The sequence below is a fragment of the Fringilla coelebs genome (assembly GCF_963513975.1).
Source record: "Fringilla coelebs genome assembly, chromosome: 6".
Classification (NCBI taxonomy): Eukaryota; Metazoa; Chordata; class Aves; order Passeriformes; family Fringillidae; genus Fringilla; species Fringilla coelebs.
The window spans coordinates 36,477,799-36,497,311 of NC_140034.1; the positions used below are offsets into that span (position 1 = coordinate 36,477,799).

General features: G+C 37.9%; 1 protein-coding gene across 1 annotated transcript in view; it reads right to left on the bottom strand.

Annotated features, from left to right (window-relative positions):
- The window catches only part of STARD9 (StAR related lipid transfer domain containing 9), a gene marked incomplete at its 5' end in the record, with an annotated part of 95,024 nt that overhangs the window by 49,593 nt on the left and 25,918 nt on the right, over window positions 1-19,513 (bottom strand). Inside the window, 4 exons of the mRNA XM_084208681.1 lie at window positions 4,855-4,967; window positions 5,438-5,499; window positions 5,587-5,619; window positions 7,406-7,522. Coding sequence (XP_084064807.1) covers window positions 4,855-4,967; window positions 5,438-5,499; window positions 5,587-5,619; window positions 7,406-7,522 — 325 coding nt within the window. The remainder of the gene's footprint in view (window positions 1-4,854; window positions 4,968-5,437; window positions 5,500-5,586; window positions 5,620-7,405; window positions 7,523-19,513) is intronic.

Genomic DNA, 19,513 nt, shown 5'->3' on the forward strand with positions numbered 1-19,513 from the left:
TTAGCTTTCTCAGGAAATTTCATTCAGTTTATCCAAAAATTTACCCAACATCAGGAGAATAAGAATGTTCTGCTGAGATGACAGTCTGTTATACAAGTAGTCTCTGGACTAGAGTAAATTTTATAAAAAACCCACAGCTATTTAATTTAAAAAAATTATACAAAAAATTCTAGTTCATCTTTTGGATGCAGTGACATTAGTATAAAAAAATGCCTCATGCCTTCAAAGGTACTTTTCCATCTGCACAGCAATGGTACTTAAAAAATAGTATAAATCCATAATGAATTTTCAGCTATGTCACTGCTTCTCTTTGGGGACAGATCCTATAAAAAAGATTTTGGCCATTGCCTCTGGATGATGGCTCTGCTCATGCAACTAACTAAACTAGAAACCAATCCTTCTGAATATTCACCTCTCAGTTAAATAGGCTTTAGCCTGCACTTGGGAATCTTCATGCACTTTTCTCCTCAGAGGGCTTTTTGAAGGATCTCCCTGAATAATGACATGAATCATCTGGCCTTCTTTCCTCCTTTCAATTTGTTTTTGGTTGGTTTTTACTTGTGTTTGTTTTTTAAAACTGATTCTGATTTTAAGGAGAGGAAAGCCCCCTAAAGAAAAGAAAGGACTCTGTCATTCAGAGCCTGCTGAGCGGGAGGGGTGTCCAAGAGGGGCCCAGAGGAGGGCGGTGTGCTGCTGTGCTCCGGCACTGCCAGCTCCTGGCAGAACCCGAATTCCTGCGCACGCACATGATCATCCTCAGCGGGCTTGGATTTCCCATAAATCCAGCTTAATGTGCCTTGTCACCAAGGATTATTTATCATTTGTACTGCAGTGACTCCTTAAAAAACACCTGAGCTGCGAAGCAAGTCCTTGTCATACCACAGCTAGCAAAACATGCCTGTGCAGAATGTTTTATCTCACAGCTGGAATCCAGGGCAACTTCCTCCTCCTCCTCCACAGATTTAGGTTTGTTTTACTACAGACCACAAAAGTGTGGGTGAAGGGAAAGTACTGAAAAAAATATTGATTTGTTTGGATCAAATAATTTGCCTACTGTTAGGATGTAAGTCAAGATTAATATGAAATTCAACCAGACTGAAATAGGTACTTTTGATACTGTTTGAGTCTATCCTTTCATAATAACAGCTTGCTTAATTCTAAATGAAAGTAAAACCTAAGACAAAGAAGGGATTTACCTTTAGTCCTTTAATAGCTGATACATATACAGAAAAAAAAAGATTTTTGGATCACCCACACTTAAAAAAAAGTCCCAACTGCAGTGTGCGTGCATGAACATTTGCACACACACAAAGTATAGGATGATTTTCAAACAAAAGAATTTCCTCTGCTCTCTAGTGTCTCTTTACAACACATTAACTCCAGAAGTCATCACATTTTCCATTCGAGAAAGAGGCCCATTATTTTTCCAGCCGCACTGGGATCTTCAAAGCTCAAAATATGGAAACTATCATACATTGTTTTCCCAGACCCCTTTTCAGGGTTTTATTTAACTGAATAAAAATACTGTTATAAAAAAGAGGCATGGAATAAATTCTTACCTGCCTACATTTCCCTAAGCACTGGAATTGTGAATCTTGCTGAGAGTTTAAAACAATTAGCTTTTTAATAAGGTTAATGAAATATTTTAGATGCTGCTTGAAAAGAAATTATGGAGTGTTCCGTTGGCTGCCAGAAAAAGAAAGGTCATTTTCAAGTCCCATAGAAAGATCAAAACCACTTTCTTGTCTAGAAATCTGCCTTGGAGTAAGAAAGGATCTCCCCCAGAAATCTGTCTCAGAGTAATAAAATAGATTGCATCATTTCCTGATTTAAGAGGGGCTGATTCCTTAACAGTGCAACCATCTGTGAGGGAGAAGTTTGAAACGATTCCAATCCGAAGCACTGAAACACTTTCAGCATTTTAAAGGCTACAATCTCTCAGCCTTTACATGAAAAAACGATGGGTTGGAAAACATTTAAAATACTTAATGCTCAGAGCTGGGACTTTTTGACTGGACTTTGCAAATGGAAAATGCATTGCCCAGGGCATCTAAGTGTCCTTAAAGGGATTAAGTTTTCTGATTTTCCCCTCTCTCTACTCTTCATCCACAGCTGTACTCTGGATGTCATTGACACCAAACACCCAACTAAAAGTAATGTACACTGAGGAGTTCCTCATAAGAGTCAGCAAACCTTAAAATTGCTGATAGCTTGCAAGAAGTATGATGCAAATACAGATTCTAGTCCTTAACTTGCTTGATCTGTGGAAAACAATGGGAAATTTCTGAGCTTTGTTGATGTTCACCAATTTAATTTCTCCCATACAGTAAATTGCCTGGAAGTAAAACACAAACCAAGCTCTCCTAGTAAGAGGCTTTCTTGAATTCAATCTTATTAAAATCAAGCTGCCTGTATTTCAAACTTGCATTTGAGTCACTGCTGCTTATTTTTGATGTGAGCTAATGAATGCAGTTCTATCACCCTTTATTAGTCCCTCTCCTCAACAGACACTAGGGCAGTATCAGGCAAAGCAAACTGTCACAGTTCTCAATTGCATAAACTCCATAGGCAAATTCATTAGTATATATTTGTATACAAATGTCTAAAATAAAAGAACTCTCCTCTGTTGCCCTAAGCCACTGACTCATCAGCCTGAAATTACTTCAGTTCACATGGTCTCACCACAGCATCCAATTGCACCCCATGGTGTCTTCAGCAGAGAAATTATTTCACTTTTCATGATGTAATCATTTAAAAAAAAAAAAGTGAACCACAATTACCATTGAAAATAAATTTTTTTCTTACAGGCATTAACACAATTATTTTTTGAGGTTGTTATAATATACAGAGGGAGAGAATGATTTAAAATAAATTTACAACCATAGTCAAAAGCGACAAATATTATTTAGGCTAATCTTTTGCCATTATCTCTTCTCTTAGTTTACAAAATCTAATCAACTGGGAACTTTATTGGCATATTTCAGAACTCTAGCATAAAATTTTTCCAGTCAAAAATTTCAGTTGCGTCCAAGAATAAAATCCTTATTCAAAATGGGTAAATAAAAAAAGCACAATAGAAAAAAACAAACAACTCCCCCAACAAACCCCACAAGAACAACAACAAAAAAAGCCACAATAGAACTGAAAAAAAAGTGACAGAATTGGCCTGGAAGATTCCAGATGAAGACAAAACAGTGACAAAAGGCAAGCCAGCCCACTGGCAGAAGTTATAACTATTTTCTTTTAAATCAGGGAAACTCCATTATATGCAGCCAAGGAATCACTGGAGATATAAGGCCTGAGAAAAGAGATGGAAATTGCCAAGGAAGGAAGCAGTTTAAAGACCCTTTCTTGTGTGGTGAATGAGCAGCTGCTAAAAGAAAATAATTAGTCTTGGAACTCCATCAACAATGAAGCTCTCTGATAACAAGCAGGTAGAAAGAGAATCTTGGAAAGTCCTCAATAAAAGCCAAATTTCTATGAATTTACATTTCAAAGAATTATGTTTGCCATACTTATGAGACCATCTATTATTTTCCAAGTCTCCTTAAAACAGGAGGCTGATGTGCTGGGAAAGCACAGCTGAAACAACCAGAATGTCTGATAGACCCTTGTGCACGGGATGATGAAAGTTCAACACTTTGCAAGTGCTGATTTCAAATTTGGAGAGGAGGAATTGGTAACAACCATGGATTGTTAGATGGTGTCCAAGGAATCAGAGCTGGGCTCCATTCAATCAGGCTCCATCCAATCACACAGTCAAGTCACTCTATCTGCTGTCAGGTCTTCCCTTAATCTCCGAAGAAAGGATAACCTTATGATGTGTAATGCCATAATAAAGAAACACAGGGAGAAAAACCAACCAGGGAGAGCAAGAGAAATCCACTAAACTGACTCAAGGACTCTATTTAGGAGCCAGGACAAATCAGTATTTGCTCTGATGTGACAGGATCTATAACATCCTATGTGATATGCATTTTGTGTGCTACCCTAGGTATTACTGCTCACTCCATGGCCAGCCAAGCAGTTGCAGAGGCAGTGATACCAGAGGCTACTCTGGAATTCTTCCCACTGGATATCAGGCAAGAAGAAAAGGAAGTGTACACATTTACTTTCTAAACAAACCACTAGCTTGGAAAACACTCTTCCTTCTGATGTCCACTGTAAATCTACTTTGTATGGTTTTGCACTGATTTTGAGATGTGATTTTTGTCAGCTGTTGGTCAGATATACAGAAATGTAGCTGGCAAACTGTACACCAGGAGCGAATCAATTAATGAAATGCCAAAGGCCAAACTGCAATTTAAAGCTGTAGGAGACCTTGAGGTAAAAGCACCAATCAAAACTGGAAATAAAATGGAAGTAGGAAAAAAATGAGAGAGAAGACAAGAACTAAAGTAAGAAAGACAACTGAAAAAGCTCACAATTGGAAATCAAGCTTATTAGGTTTTCACTGGGTGAGATTTTCCTTGCTTCTCACGGCCTGCCCTGCAACATCAAACAGTTACATTTATCTACTTTTTTTTTTTTTAATGTACACTCTGCTGCCAAGGTATGAAACAGGTATGATTAAGTTAATATTTCTCCTTGATTAAGTTAATATTTCTTTAAATAAAAGGAAGAAAAATAATATGTCTGGAAAGGCAGACAGTGCAGGATATCCAGCCAGCAGGATAACAGAGGCAAAGCTTTCAGTGTACTACAGGTGATCATACAATAAGAAAAACCTTTGAGAAAAGCAACCCTTGAAGGGGAGAGGCAGTAATGATCATTGCAGGAGTACATGCAAAGACACAAACACCCTGGCACACATCCACCTGCAGCTGTGATGCTGGCTGAGAAGGCCACTCTCACCTTGGACATAGGGTCCTGTTTCGGGGTGCTCTCGCACTCGGAGGGTGTAGGGTTTCTTTCGGTCTGACTGCTTTAGCAAGTCTCGGACACGCTCATTGTAGATTTCGAGAAAACTGAAAAGAAAAAAAAAGAGGAAAGCTAAATTCACGCAGCTAAAAACAAAACAAAAGGAGTAACTGTGTATTTAGACTCTGTAACTGACTCTTACATGGATTTTTTGCACTGGTGGGCTCAAATCCCCAGATTTCCAAACACAGAGCTTTATTAGATCCAAGGGAACGATAAATAAGACCGGAATGTAGGATTATGGCTCAATTTAGGAGTTTAACAAAGCAAGTAAATTTTCACTGCATTCCTATTTCAGTTGTTTATACAAAAGTGAACAGACAGCATCCAAAGAGCTATACTTAGATGGAAAACTAAACCAAATACTTTCTCATCATTCTTCTGTGTTTTCCCCCTAGTTCCAAAACTACTATAATCTAAGAAAACAAAAACCAAAATGAACTAGTCTTTACTTTGTTCGATCGGAGGAGTATGTGAAAAGCCTTCATATTGTTGTCCAAAAGAGTAACACACTTACCTGACCTTTACCCTGCACGATGCCATCTGGTCTGAGTAATCATCCTTCCTAGAAAAGAGGCCCTTCACAAACAAGAAGTTTATGTAAATTTAAAATACATTAAGAAAATCTAACTGCTTAAACAAATTCAAGGGAAGAAAAAAATATACCTCACATATACGAGGTGTCAGCCCAATGGATGCCTTAAAATAGTAAACAGAAAAAATATTAGATAATATATTTCCTAACACTCATGCAAAATCTATTTTTAAACAAAAGCCAAGTTTTAAGAAAAGGACAGAATCGTAGTGCAGTAATGACTATGGTGGATTACAACACAAACAGCCATGCAGTGTAGTTCAGAACAGCATCACCAACTACACCAAAAGTAATTTTAGAGCAATGTCCACAGCATTGATGAGAAGTTTAGGGGCTTGGGTTAATCCAAAAGCTGTTTGATGTAATGATATTGGACATGTCTATGTCAGAGGTGTTGCAAACTAGATGAAGACAGGCCAACACTGAAACTAGCTTGATTGCTCATGAATATTTCTGGGTTTTCTTATCCTAGTTCTATTTCTTCATGGCATCACCGAGGAGCCTTGGAACAGTTTTATATTTTAGATTTACAAATTTTGTGTCTCAGAGAGAGCAGGATATGGGGCTGCTAACAATACCCAGACTAGGTGATGTGAATTTTGCCCAAACAGTCTACACAGCACTGCAGTAACAGCGTGGTTTTGTGTGATGAACTCTCCTCATGATATGATTGCTCATACTTTAGCAGTGCCAACACACCCTGGAAAGACACCAGGGCTTAGGTGGATTCTGCCTGCTGAATGGCATGAAAGGCTTTTTCCAGAAAGCACACTTGGAGCTGTGTTAAAAGAAGAAAGTCCCAGGTCCACCAAGTGGACCACCATGGACAAAAGTTCTGTTTATACCAAACGCTGGAATGCTGTTTCACAGTGAATACATGTTGTTAAAGATCGGCCCAAAGCAGTATTGCATTGGAGAGAGAAATTAGTTTTAAAGCAAGGAATCTCTTAGAAACACAAGATCCAGAAATTTCTTTGAAAAAATGTGGTAATAATGTAACTAAATCCTATTGCTGATGTCTATTGAAAAAAAAATTTAAAAATCCAAACTCTCATTAAAAGAACAAACTATGTTAGAACAGGCCTCTTATCTTTGGGGTTTAAACACATTTTGCCCTTACTTCACTTTAAAAATTGAATCCCATGGATGCAGAAAATACTGGTCCACTTATGTAAACTATTTTTTTTTTCTTTTTAGCAGTATGTTTCACCAACAGCTAAGAATATTCATGGATGAAAATTGAATTTCCTTCTGTTGTGGGAAAACACAGGAAATCATCAACTGACTCCATTAATCTGAGTAGCAAGATTAAAATGCACTTCAGGTGATGCCTGGTAGACAATCTTAGAATTTAGCACTTTCTGTAAATTCCATTCAAATGTGTGTCAAAACTGGAAGTGAAGCACTACTTTCCACAGGTCAATATTACAAGTAATAATCAAGCCTGTTACAAAACCATTACTGCGAATTGTATACAGTTTTATTTGTGAAAGCAGTTTAATCTCAGTATAGGCCAGATTGCCAAAATATCACATAGAAATGAATACTTTGTATTATCTTGGGTTACAGTTTCTAAAATCCAGAACTATTCCAGGGTATCAAGGGTTTTTTTTTTTTTGTCCTCTAAATCTGTGATAAGATTCATATGTAGTAAGAAGAAGATTGTCTAATAATAAATATTTAAATCACACCACACTTTCTAATATTTTTACCAGATATTCTGTTTTTTACCTAAATGTAAAGGCTCATGTTTTATGAATTTAAAAGTGGATAAAACATGTATAAGCATTCTGCTCATCAAGCACCACAACCACCATTTTAAAATAAAGCAATATTTCTGCTAGACATCCTGCCCTCAGCCCCAAGTTTAAAATGAATGGTGTAACTCACAGGTGTTCCCATCATTGTGTAAGTTTTTCCTGAACCTGTCTGTCCATATGCCAAGAGGCAGATGTTGTATCCTCTAAATGCACCAGACAACACAGAAGTGCCAAGGTCCTGGAACACCTGGAAAGACCAAGAGAAATAAAACAGTGCATTGCACAATACATCTCCCTGCAAACACTCTTCATTACTTGCAGATCTTGCTCCTTTAATAACTCCATGGAAACAAGGATCTTCACACATTTGTCTGTTTTATCAGACTCAATGTTGAGTGCTCAGCATTCACTTGTTAGATCCTCCTCAAGGTACTGGCATGCCAAGCATAGTGCTGACAAGGAGCCGTAGTGTCTAAGTGCTTTCCTGCCTGCTATCTCTTATTTTATGATCAGACTATGTGAATTCTTGAGGATCTTTCCTACCCCAAGTGTTTACAGTCCTCATCATAAATGTGACTGAAAGGCATGATCAAGGCTCTTCTATGCAATTAGATAAACTCAGCATCAAAATTACAGATCAGAAGCAAAGTCAAACCTGCACGCAGATTTCAGCCAAGAAATATTTCTCTCTGGTCCATCTGGTCAGTAAGTGACACCACCAGAGGCCACATGCTTTATCTTCTCTTCCCACCAAACACACAGTGACGTGTCTTTTTCTGCTCACTGTTTACAGAGCCAGGACCTGTTACCACCAAACCCTTGTCAGCCTCTCGGGACTTCTAAAGCTGGCACTGGTCCTGCTGTTGCTTCTAGAGTTGGGCCAACACTGCCAAACTACCCACAGAGGAAGATCTGACCACTTAGTCCTCCTACTTTCCCTGCTCCTTTTTTCTTTTTTTTGATCCCCAGGTGACTCACTTTGTGATCAGGTTCTCAGGACAGCAAAGCCTTGCCCTAGACCGGCTGAAATGACGCCTAGTAAGGTTTGCCAGGAAGTGCATTGTGCATCAAAAGGTTCCAGCAGGCAGGCTGCCAATCCCTCTGTGCACTTTGGCCTTGCAAAAGAGATGCTACAAGCATTAATGGTTTTGCTGTTCACATAGAAAGCTGGTTAGTATCTATAGAGAGATATATAGGATTTCAGTGTTTCACTGCTGTGAAATTTCATCCACTGCCAGGTCATTTGCTTCTCCAAAGGGCAGATAAATGTACTAAAACTAATACAAAAATCAATTGAAAAAAAATTCATAGATATCACCACTTTACCTAAACTACCCAGAAAGCAGATTGAAAATCCTCTCCTAAGACTTCAGTTTTCAGATCATATTTCAACACAAACTAGGACAAGATGCTAATTTCCAGCTGAAGAATCAATAACATTCCTATTTGGCAAAATTTGACTACCTCTACTTCTATTTGTAAAGGTATGTGGCATGTCAGAGCATCTGCTTCACTAGGATTATCAGCTCAAGAAACTTTCCCATTCAAAGCATTCAGAGAAAGCCATGACAAAACACAGGGATACAAATATAATAGACAAAGGATAAAAAAAACAACCAAACAAACAAACAAACTCTCCAGTCACTGCTGGAGGCCTTTAAGAAAATGAAGCAGAGCTCTGGAGGGGGCCAACCTGGACTTCACAGACAACAATCTGGAGGGAAAAAAAGAAACAGGAGAATTTGGGATGTGTAAGTGGGGTCTGCAGGGCTGTGTAAAACTCACCAAGGAATATTAAAGTAAGGAATATTAATTAGGAGTAGAGTCTAAGCTGATGCTCAAGGGATTCAGGGCAGGAGTTCTTCTGAGCACACACACACATTTGCTTGTGAGCAGCAGATTGGGCTGTCTGGCAAGTTGAAGCCCTGCAGAGAGCCTAAAAGGGCTCAGGGTCCAGGGAATGTTTTTCTCATGCCAATTCTCCAGTGAACACTGAACTTTCCCTTAGTAGAAGCCACACTAGGATCTCTTCCCTACCTTGTTGGCATGTAAAACTTGCAGGACATCTCTAAGACAGGACACTTAAGTTCAAAGTTCCTCCTGTGTGAGCGCCTCAATGAATTCAGTAGCTGGGAATGTGAATATCAGGGACAGGAGGAAAGAGTCTGATCTAAATTCAAGATGGGAAGACCTAGTTTTGAAGACTGACAGAGGAGTGGAGTCAAGCAGTATAAAGGACCAAGAAATTACAGGATTAATTATCTTGAAGTAAGGAGAAAAAGGCAATACTGTGCCCATTCAGGGATTTTGCATGGCTCATTGTACTAAAAGGAGCTGAAGGACTCCATACAAATTTAGAAACCTACACCTCACATGGTAGAACCACTCATAACAGGGATAAATGCAGCCTAGAAAAGTATCTTGATTCTGTGATAGTTTCCTCATTAAGTGCTGTCCTCCTTTCTGAAGGTTCACAATGGATCTTTGAGAGTTAGTAACTGAGCTGAGTATAATAAAATTAAATCTTCACAGGTGGCAAGCTTTCAGGATAGCAACACTAATCAATGTCATCTGGACATTAAAGCTGGTATTTTAGAACAACAGCATTTTACTTCTTACTCTGTTGTTGAAACTTTTGTACGACATTGTGCAACTCATTTAACATTTCCATGGTTCAGTTTTCCTATAGATAAAGTAGGAATAATGCTATCCATTGGTAGAAGATTGTGGGATGTTCTCACTAGTGTTCATAACATTCCTTGTGATTCTAGAACATCCATAGCAATTTAAGCCAAGTGTGCAAATTTTTGGGCGTGCTCTCTCTCCAGGAGTACCTTGGATGTTCTGAAAGAAAAGCCTCTGACACCACAGTCTCAGTTAAAGCTGTTACAGTTACTCTGTGTCAAATACACATGGTTACTCAGATGCTTTAATTCAAATATGTTCCAAATCAGACATTTTTAATTAGGTCTTGAGAGAAGACATATAATACAAGCAAAACTAGATATTCTGAAAACAGCGACATAACCCTAGGGTGGTGATGCATCAGAATTTCAAAAAAATTATTTGCTGAACTTCTATTAAAAGCTGATTTGTACTGTTTTGTTTTCATTTTTTCTAGTTAATTACTCTCTCCTTTTGTGAGGATAAATTACAACTAATGTAATTGAATAAAGCTTCAATTTAGTTAGAAAAGCCTCTTTGTTTTAGTATTCTGCAGAAAAAATGGAGAAGTGAAGCACAGCAATGAATTTATTACTTATATAAAAAGGAAGGAGAGTAATTGAAATCAAAAAATTTCTAATATCAGAGGCATTAGTCCAAATACCCATTAGCAATAACAGCTGCAGATTGTACAAAAAACCCTCTAATTAATCATTCTGGGCATATGTACTAACATATTTCATGATACAATAGATTGAATCACAGATTTTGCTGATCACGAGGTGGGGGTGGCAGGGAAATGAAGGTTCTTCTGGGAGCCTTCCAAGCCTCACATTTGAAATGAAACTTGAGGAAGATGAGGCTTTTCAAGGAACACGAGTTGGATATGGTTTCCTGCAGAGAACACACCACTTGGCTGAGATAGCTCTGTCTTCCCTGCATGGCTGCTCTGTGTGACTGGCAGTGTTCACTTTGTTCCAGGCAAGAATGAGCCCTTCAGCAAAGCCCTGACTGCCTTTGCCATGTCTGCTGCACTTGCCCAGCTGTATGTGGTCCATATCCCACAGTGATCTGTGAAATATTCTACAATTTATCACCTGTCAACAGTCCTAACAGTGGAAAAAAACCCTGCCTTTCTGAAAAAGTTATGAGAAGGCATTAAGACAACTGTTGAATTATCACCATTGAGTTAATCCTATTTAAAACTGAAGACAAAAAATACCATTTGATTATTTTGAAATACAAATGTATTAGAGGTTAAATGAATGTGCCACTCTGCAAACGACCTCTTTTGGAAATTAAAAATTATGAAGTATAAACTGAAGTCTGCATGGAACACGAAGTAAATCCACACCAAAAATCTGCAGTTAGTATCAAGTCACCCCTGACAAGAACATCAGGTTTTATTATTCAATTAAAAGAAAATAAAATTTGGTAGAACAAACTGAGATATGGTTTTGGGTTGCTTCTTCAAGAATGCTTGAGAATTTTAACCTTTCCACAAAGTCATTTTTAAAATTATATACGAGGAATAACAATTGGAAATGCACCTTGTCTTACCAAAAGATTAAAAAACTGAGGGAGTTTGGGAGATTCAAGGAAGGATACCACCTGTCCTAAGAAACGGTGATGACCAAGTGACAAAAGATATTTCTTCTCCCCTTTGCATGAACCTTTATAAAGTGAGTTTCATAAATGTGAGTTTCATAATACTGAAGTAGTAAAACTCTTCCTTTTTAGAAATTGCAAATATGTTTTGCAATTAGATTTGTGAGTAGTAAGCATAACAATCTTTTTCACTGCCAGGAGATTTATAAGAGCAATAATCTCTTCTGATTCTTTGCAATTTGGACAGCAGAATCAGAAATCTTCTCCCAGCTTTCCTTTGCTAGCTTAAGAGCCAGAATTTATAGTGGGTTTTTTATGTCTTTCTTAAATAATGAATTTTCAAGACACTTAAAGATACCTTATTTATTATCCTAAGATTATATCACATTTTATCACACTAGACCTGCATGTCTCTGTATAAGTATGCATTAGTAGACAGATGACTATATTTTTTTTTCTGAAATATATTTTGTTCTACTGCTAAGAAGTAAAATATGGCATGGAGTTACTCACCAAAAGTGAAAGAATTTTCAGATTTCTTTTACTAACAGTAATGATTTGGGACTCTAGTTTACCTTGAATTTTTTGCTCAGATATTAAAAGTGTGATGCCTTTTGTTTTTAAATTCTTCTTTTTAAAAAGGCCTATTTATTTTTGAAAAAAAGTTTAAGCATGTTCTATTTCTCCCAACTGCCTGTGCATATTATAAAGAGTTTTTTTCTTTTATGTTCTTTGACTCCTTAGTTATTATCAGACCAGTGGCCTGTGGATAATCCCTTGAATCTATAACCTCTCTGGGACACACACTAAGACAGACACAAGTTTGTTGACTGTCAGTTTTTCTTTTGTTCTTCCAAAAGGTTGGAGCCAATTAAACTGTTCTCTAATGCATGAGATTCAAATTAATGCTACTGACTTTGTGGCAAAAGGCTCAGTTAATGTCAGTACCTTTGACTTTTGTTTGAATTAGTATGCATTGAATAGATACACACCTAGCACAGCTGATGATAGCAAATAGGTATTTTACATTGTAAGTGGAAGGGGCTCTCTTTATTCTCTGATAGCATCTTGCTTAGACTAATAGATGCTTTAATTTTGAAGATAATGGGGTTATTCTATCAGAAATGAAGGTTTGGCAATATGAATTTCCTGAGCATAAGACTTCCCTTTCTTAATCCAACCAGATTGCAAGAAGGGGGGAAAAAGGCAATTGTTTTAAATGACAATAAATTGACTGTTATGCTTTGGGGTTTAATAATTTGAGAAATTGAATGTCAAGTCACTCAAGCCAAGTCTCAGAGTCACGTGAAAAAAAAATCCAGTAAACTTTCAGATACAGCATATAATGCCAAGTTTGCAAATGTAAGGGATCAATATTGATAAATAAGCATTTTCTGGCACTCAGGGCTTTTTTCCCCTAAGTAACTTCTGGAAAATAAGACCTGCATTATAAGACTCTGCTTTGAGAACAATGAGCAAGCAAGGGCCAACTTTGACTGAAGCAGAGCAAAAAGGAGGGGAATGCAGAAGGAGGAAGCAACAAGTTAATAGAATAGTTTATCAAGTCTTATATGGACAGTAACTGTTTTCTTATTTGCCAATGCCTGAAATGGTCAATGTGTAATGGTAATATTAGGACACTAAACCTAACTTGGAAATCTCAGAAATTTCAAGACAGTTTATTTGGTAAAGGCAAAAAAAGGAATATAAAAGGATTTCTGAGTAAATAAAATTGCTACTTATTACAGGCATAGTCCACAAGCATCAACATTGACAAGTCAACAAAAGCACTTTTCAGTTTTACTAAAAAACATTAGACTAAAGTTAAAATACTAAGATAAATTACCACAGCTAAGGACCAGGATCAAAATCAAAAGACAATTATCTTCTTTCACAGCACAATTTAAAAATTGCTTTTAAAATACCCCAGTTTAATGAAAGTGGAAAAGACTCAACTGAAGCAAGACACACAGCCAAAAGCTACTTTTGACCACAGAACCAACAAGTGACTTTACAAAGGTTGAAAAAACCCCAGAGTCTGATTTCCATTTAAGATTTGCCATGCAAGGAAGATGAGGGAAAACTTCCTCATCAGTAGACAGAAAGCTTCAGAGTATCAACACAACTGCAGCAGACACAGCTACAAAATGAATTAAGTATTAAAGAGGTGCTCTTATTTACTACACCCACAAAATCCCACTCAGCCAATAGGGCAGGGCAGTTTGGGTAACTGTGTGAAGTCTAGGAGGCTCAGTCCTGCAGTATCTGTTTGCCACAGCCTCCACTACGAACTACAGATGTGCTGCAGCTCATATTTGGTGTGCTTTTCCTCCAGAGTCTTGCCCACCTCAAGTTGTTCCTGTTTGGCTTACAACTAAATTAGGTACAATTCAATTGCTGCTACATCTCAAATGTAGCCTCCAAGACTCGGATTTAAGGTGAAAAAACATTTCATTAAATAGAACTCCACAGAACTAAGCAATCCTGCCAAAATAACGAAAGCCTTCATCGCACAATCTTTACAAACCCGTCAAGATGAATTTAAATAAAAAGGCAGAAAGAGAATGCAAGGAAGGAGGTTGTTCCAATAACACAAATCCAGGAGGTTGTTCCAATAACACAAGGCTTTTTCTGCACGTGTTTTGTCTTAACAGATATTACACAAATGTCAGCCCAAGGGCTTTCTGTGCATGGGCAGAGAAGGCACAAGCAAGGGGAAGCACATTATGCTGATCAGTTGCACAGAACCCTGCACTGTGACATTTGGATTACTTCAGCAACATTACTCCTCGCTTTGAATGGGATACAGCGGAAGGGGGGAAGGCATCGGTTGGTTAGTTTGGGAACCTTTTTTCTCTCTTAACAAGAGGCCACAGCTTCACAACCGGGATTATTTCTTTTCCCTCTCTCTATCCTGCCTTTTCAGTTTCTTTTTCCCAGTCCAACCGGAAGCAGGGCTGTGAAAGGGACGGCTTCTCTCCAGCTCAAGCAGCTTGGCCCCTGGCAGAGGCATTTGCAGCAGAACTTAAGAGACAGTTCTGTTCTTGGCGCTGCCAACAGACTTCCTGTGTGTCCTGAAATCCCTTTGTGCTTTAATTCTCCCTGTGAGAGACAACAATGATTTCTTTGTTCTTCTTATCAGGTGTAATTTTTTTTTAGTGGAAAAACTGTCTGCTCTCTGTTGTAATGTACAGACACACACTAAATTTAACAGCATGAAAGTTCAAGCTTGATTAAGGTATTTAGGAGAAACCATAGAATAAAAATACTAGAGAAAGTCACAGAGAATATTTGACAAATCTATTGTTCTTTTGGGGGGAGCAGGAGGGAGAACATTAGATTCTGAATAGGCTGAGTGGCAGCTTTACATTCCTGCCATTTTATTGCTGAATTATATATTCATGAAAACACACCTTATTCATTCATTAAAAAAAAATCTCTCCTTTTAAAAAAAGGAAAAAAATCTCTGCTTACCACATCAATCCAATTTATAAATGTTCTGATAGGACCTGAACTTTTAGAAGTTCTAAACTGCTTCATCACCAAGGACACAACTCCACTCTCTACTTCTTTTATTGTTTTCATTTTTATAAAATTGCTGGCATTCTGCTGCAAACATCAACTTGTGTATTTTCATCTATGCGTACAAAAGCACATACCTCTCATCTCTTTTCCTTTCCAACAGGGATTCCTGTTGGGTTATTGCTGATTTATAGAAGAGCAATTTTAATGTAACAGCCACATAATCCAAACTCTACAGCATTTGACACTACATCAATATTGATTTAGCTCAGCCCAGCTATATTTGTAATAATAAAGCTTTCTACTCTGAAAAACACCTGACAATTTTTGGCTTTATTAATGACTACTTTAGGATTCACACATAGCATTTTGTGGTTTTGGGGTCTTTAAAACTAGATAAAAACTACAGAAAGCATCCTTAGGGAAAGGAAGAAGATTGGAAGCAAATGGTGAGCTACACACAACTTGCAACACTGTCTACAAACCACTTAATGAGCAGATGAGAAATGAAGTGTTTTCATTTTTCTGACCCAAGAACCTGGCACTACAGGTTTGAGCACTGGGTTGGGTGTTAGAGGTACAGATTTAATTTCAGGGCTGTGCATGTCCAACCCTAGAACAGTAACACTGTGACTTAATCAGTGCCAGCAATATCACAGGAAGGAAAATTTTTCCTGAGTGAATTCTGGGCCAGACCATTCAATAATGGAACCATGAGGGAACTGAAATCTTCAGCTTTTCAAAAGGTCTAGCAAAGGTTAATTCACAGCTGGAAGAAGCAACACAATATTCTCTACAGTCACACTGTTTTACTCCATGGCCAGATGTTTTAGACATCTCATTCCCCTGCCCCAGTTATTTCTTCATGGCAGAAAAATAATGTAAGCTGTCACTTTAAATGTTGTGATACCATTGTTAGCTGTGCCTGAATGAACACTGAAAAGAAACAAGAATTTAAAAAAAAGGCAGAGCATTTAATTTTACTGACACTCTTAAAATGAGCAAAATAAATACTGTGAGAGTTAACTGGGTCTTTTTATACTGAATGATACCTCCCTTGCAATGAAGAGAGCAAGGAATAAATGATGGATTATAATGAAGTTATAAATAACCTGCATTTTCTCCCACTGCCTCTAGCTCTTGGCTACGATCCCAGGTCATTAGTGGATGTCTGTGATTCCATGTGAAAGGAAAGTAAAGAAAAACAACATGAAATTACCAAAATTTTTTTTGTACAAGACAGCAGAGATAAATACCCATTCTCATCTGTGTCTCTGAAAATAACTGCCCCTTAATTTTGTGAAAAGACTGAGGCTAGAGATGGAAAAATGATTGTCCCTTGACTTTATTACCAGGAGGTAGAAGGAAAAAGTAGTGATTTAAATTTTTCAGTAATTTGGTAAGGGCTAACAACTGTTTGCAATACTCAGACAATAGCACAATGACATTATCAAGACAGATTTCTGCTTTTTTTCCCTTCAGCTGGAAATGGCTATTCTCTTTTCATATGTCACCTAGCTCAATTTGATATTTTGATATTAAATCACCAGCTCCTAAAATTACAACACTGGAATACAATTCTTAAGCCTATAAAATATACTTTCCTAGCAATCAGCTCATTTTTTCACCTTCATACAAGAGACCAAAAGAAAGTAAAAATTAAACAAAAGAGATGAAAAGACATTGAAAATAGTCATTTTTATCAATAATTCTTTTAAAATGCCAGCAGAAATTCTACAAAGTATATTCTGTTTGTAAAGCTATCAGCAATGGCTGCATTTCAATGGTACTCAAACCCAGTATTCTTCACATCATGCTTCTAGAAGTAAATTTTCTGTACTTGGCATTATTTAATCTGGGGGGAACTTTGCAAGTGCTCAGGGAATTCACTGGTGCTTGTTCTTAGCTGTACCTCAGTTGTCAGTTTTTCACAATTGCAATGATGGGATTTGTTGGAACCAACCTGTAAGCTGGTTCTACACTACAAAACAGATGTACATTCTGTTTATAAATTGGGATGCTAAACAAGGTGTAGCAGTGTATTTTGTTAATAAAGCAACGCTCATTAGCTATTAAAAAAAATTATGCTGTTACTGCACAAACCAGAAGCATTGGCACTTCACTGCAACAGTTTCTTGCTTAAAAGAAATTACACCTCCATAACTGGGGAGATGAGAAAGTTTAAAGGACACTTACTGTAACACACAACAGTTGTCTCTACTTCTATTTCACAGGAATAAAAAAAAAAATCCTCCTAGTTTCAGGCAACAGATTTAGAACTATATCTGTTTTAATCACTAGAGATATTTTTATTTCTGTTGCTTGCTTACTTAAAATAAAGGCACAGAATGGACAGTTTTTAGGATATTTGCAGGGCTTATGGGTGCACCATAAGTGGGGTAGAAAACTGGCAGGATGGCTATGCCAAGAGAGTGGTGGTCACTGGAGTTACATCCAGTGGTGTTTTCCAGGGCTCAGTACTGGGACCAGTCCTGTTTAATATCTTTGGTGACCTGGATGAGGGACTGAGCACCCTCAGCCAGTTTACAGATGATGCTAATTTGGGTGGGAGTGTTGATCTGCTGGAGGGCAGGAAGGCTCTGCAGAGGGCTCTGGACAGGCTGGATCAATAGACCAGGCCAGTTGTGTGAGGTTCAACAAAGCAAAGTGCCAGATCCTGTACAACCCACCCACCCAGCACTGCAGGCTTGGGAAGAGTGGCTGGAAATCTTGTGATCTAAAGAACTACACAAAAGGAGGTGGTGGTGAGGTGTGGGGGAACCTCTTCTCCCAGGTAGCAATTGACAGGATGAGAGGAAACAGCCTCAAGATGTGCCAGGGAAGGTTGGGATTGGATACCAGGAAAATTTTCTTCACTGGAAAGGTTGCCCAGGGAAGTCATGGAGTCACCATCCCTGGAAGTGTTCAAAAGATTTGTGGATGTGGCAGCTGGGGACATGGCTTAGTGATGAACAAGGTGGTGCTATTTTAACAGTTGGACTTAATGCTTTTAGAGGCTTTTTCCAACCCTAATAATTCTGTGGAATAGCTTGGACTTTCAAAGGTCATCTACCCAGCCCATTCTGCAATAAGCAGGGAATGGTGACATTTCCACTGAGTAAACTCAGTTACAGCAGTGGGACTAATTTTATGCCTGTCTCTTGAAACACCTACTGACAGGTCTGAACTAAAAGTGCAGCTGATGTCCACAAAAAGGATGTGAAGGAAAAATCTACACACTTTTATGAGTTCAGATATGACTTCTCAATGCACATTGAGAAGATCAAGAATCACCAGTCAAATCCTCAAAAGCAAGTTTCTTGACTGTGATTCAGCTTTTCAAACATTCTTGCAATATTAAAGACTTATGTTTAGTTTCTTCTAGTGCAAAAAAAAAAAAGAGAATTTTTCCATGGTATGCCCCACAACTTTAAAATGAAATTTTAAAAAATGGTTTGGAGCTGTACAAAATCCTATGGAAAAAAGAGTCCTCTAGATTTGTATGGTTTTTGGCAGTTTCCAGGAGGATCCAAACAATGGGAGGTAATTTAAGGTGATTCATGAATTCATAGAGAGAGGTTTTGGCATCTTATTCTCAACAATATATTAAGAATGAAGTTTGACAGGGCTAGTGGTTCAGTAAATTGTTATTTCTGCTCTTTTGCAAGGTCATTGGAGCTCTGTTCACTTCCAATTTACAAGGTCTGCATATTAACAGCCAAAGCTGCCACGAACAGCCACAGCTCACCTAACTAGAAATGTTACATTTAAAAAAGATGCAGAGTATCAGTTTCTTTTATTTCAGCTCTCCTAGGGGCAGAAATTACTCAGACTGGACAGAACTACTGCTTTATACTGTCATTCTCTTCCCTGATCACTTCATACTACACCAGCCTCAAGACTGGGCAAAGCATACTATGAAGGTGGTTCAATAGTTCATACTACACTTTGTTTAACTATCATAAAGCAAAAACCAAGATGGTTCACATCACCTGTAAAGCTTCTAAAAAGTGTTTGTAAAATATAGAAGAACCCAGCTATCCCAGTACTCCCACACAGCAAAGGATAACACCATATATTTTCAAAAATTAAAACATGCAGATCTTGTAAAAAATCAGTAAAAGATCCCAGGCATTAGAACCAAGGAATCTCCATGTCCCAATTAAGGTCACATACTTGTGTGTCACTACAAGCCTAGTAATAACCAAATCCGTGGTGTTACCAAGATGAACAAAGACCCTTTGGCAAGTTGTCAAAAAGAAAAAAAATCATAGTATCATGGCAAGGCACTGCCTGCAAAGAAAATACTGGAGTTTCCCTCTCAGACATGATGTTTTCTGGGGAAAAAAAAAAAACCCAAACTTAAAATATTCAGAGGAACATATCTGATTAGATAAGAAAACCAGAAATTTTTCCCCAACTAATAAAACACATGAAAAGGGGT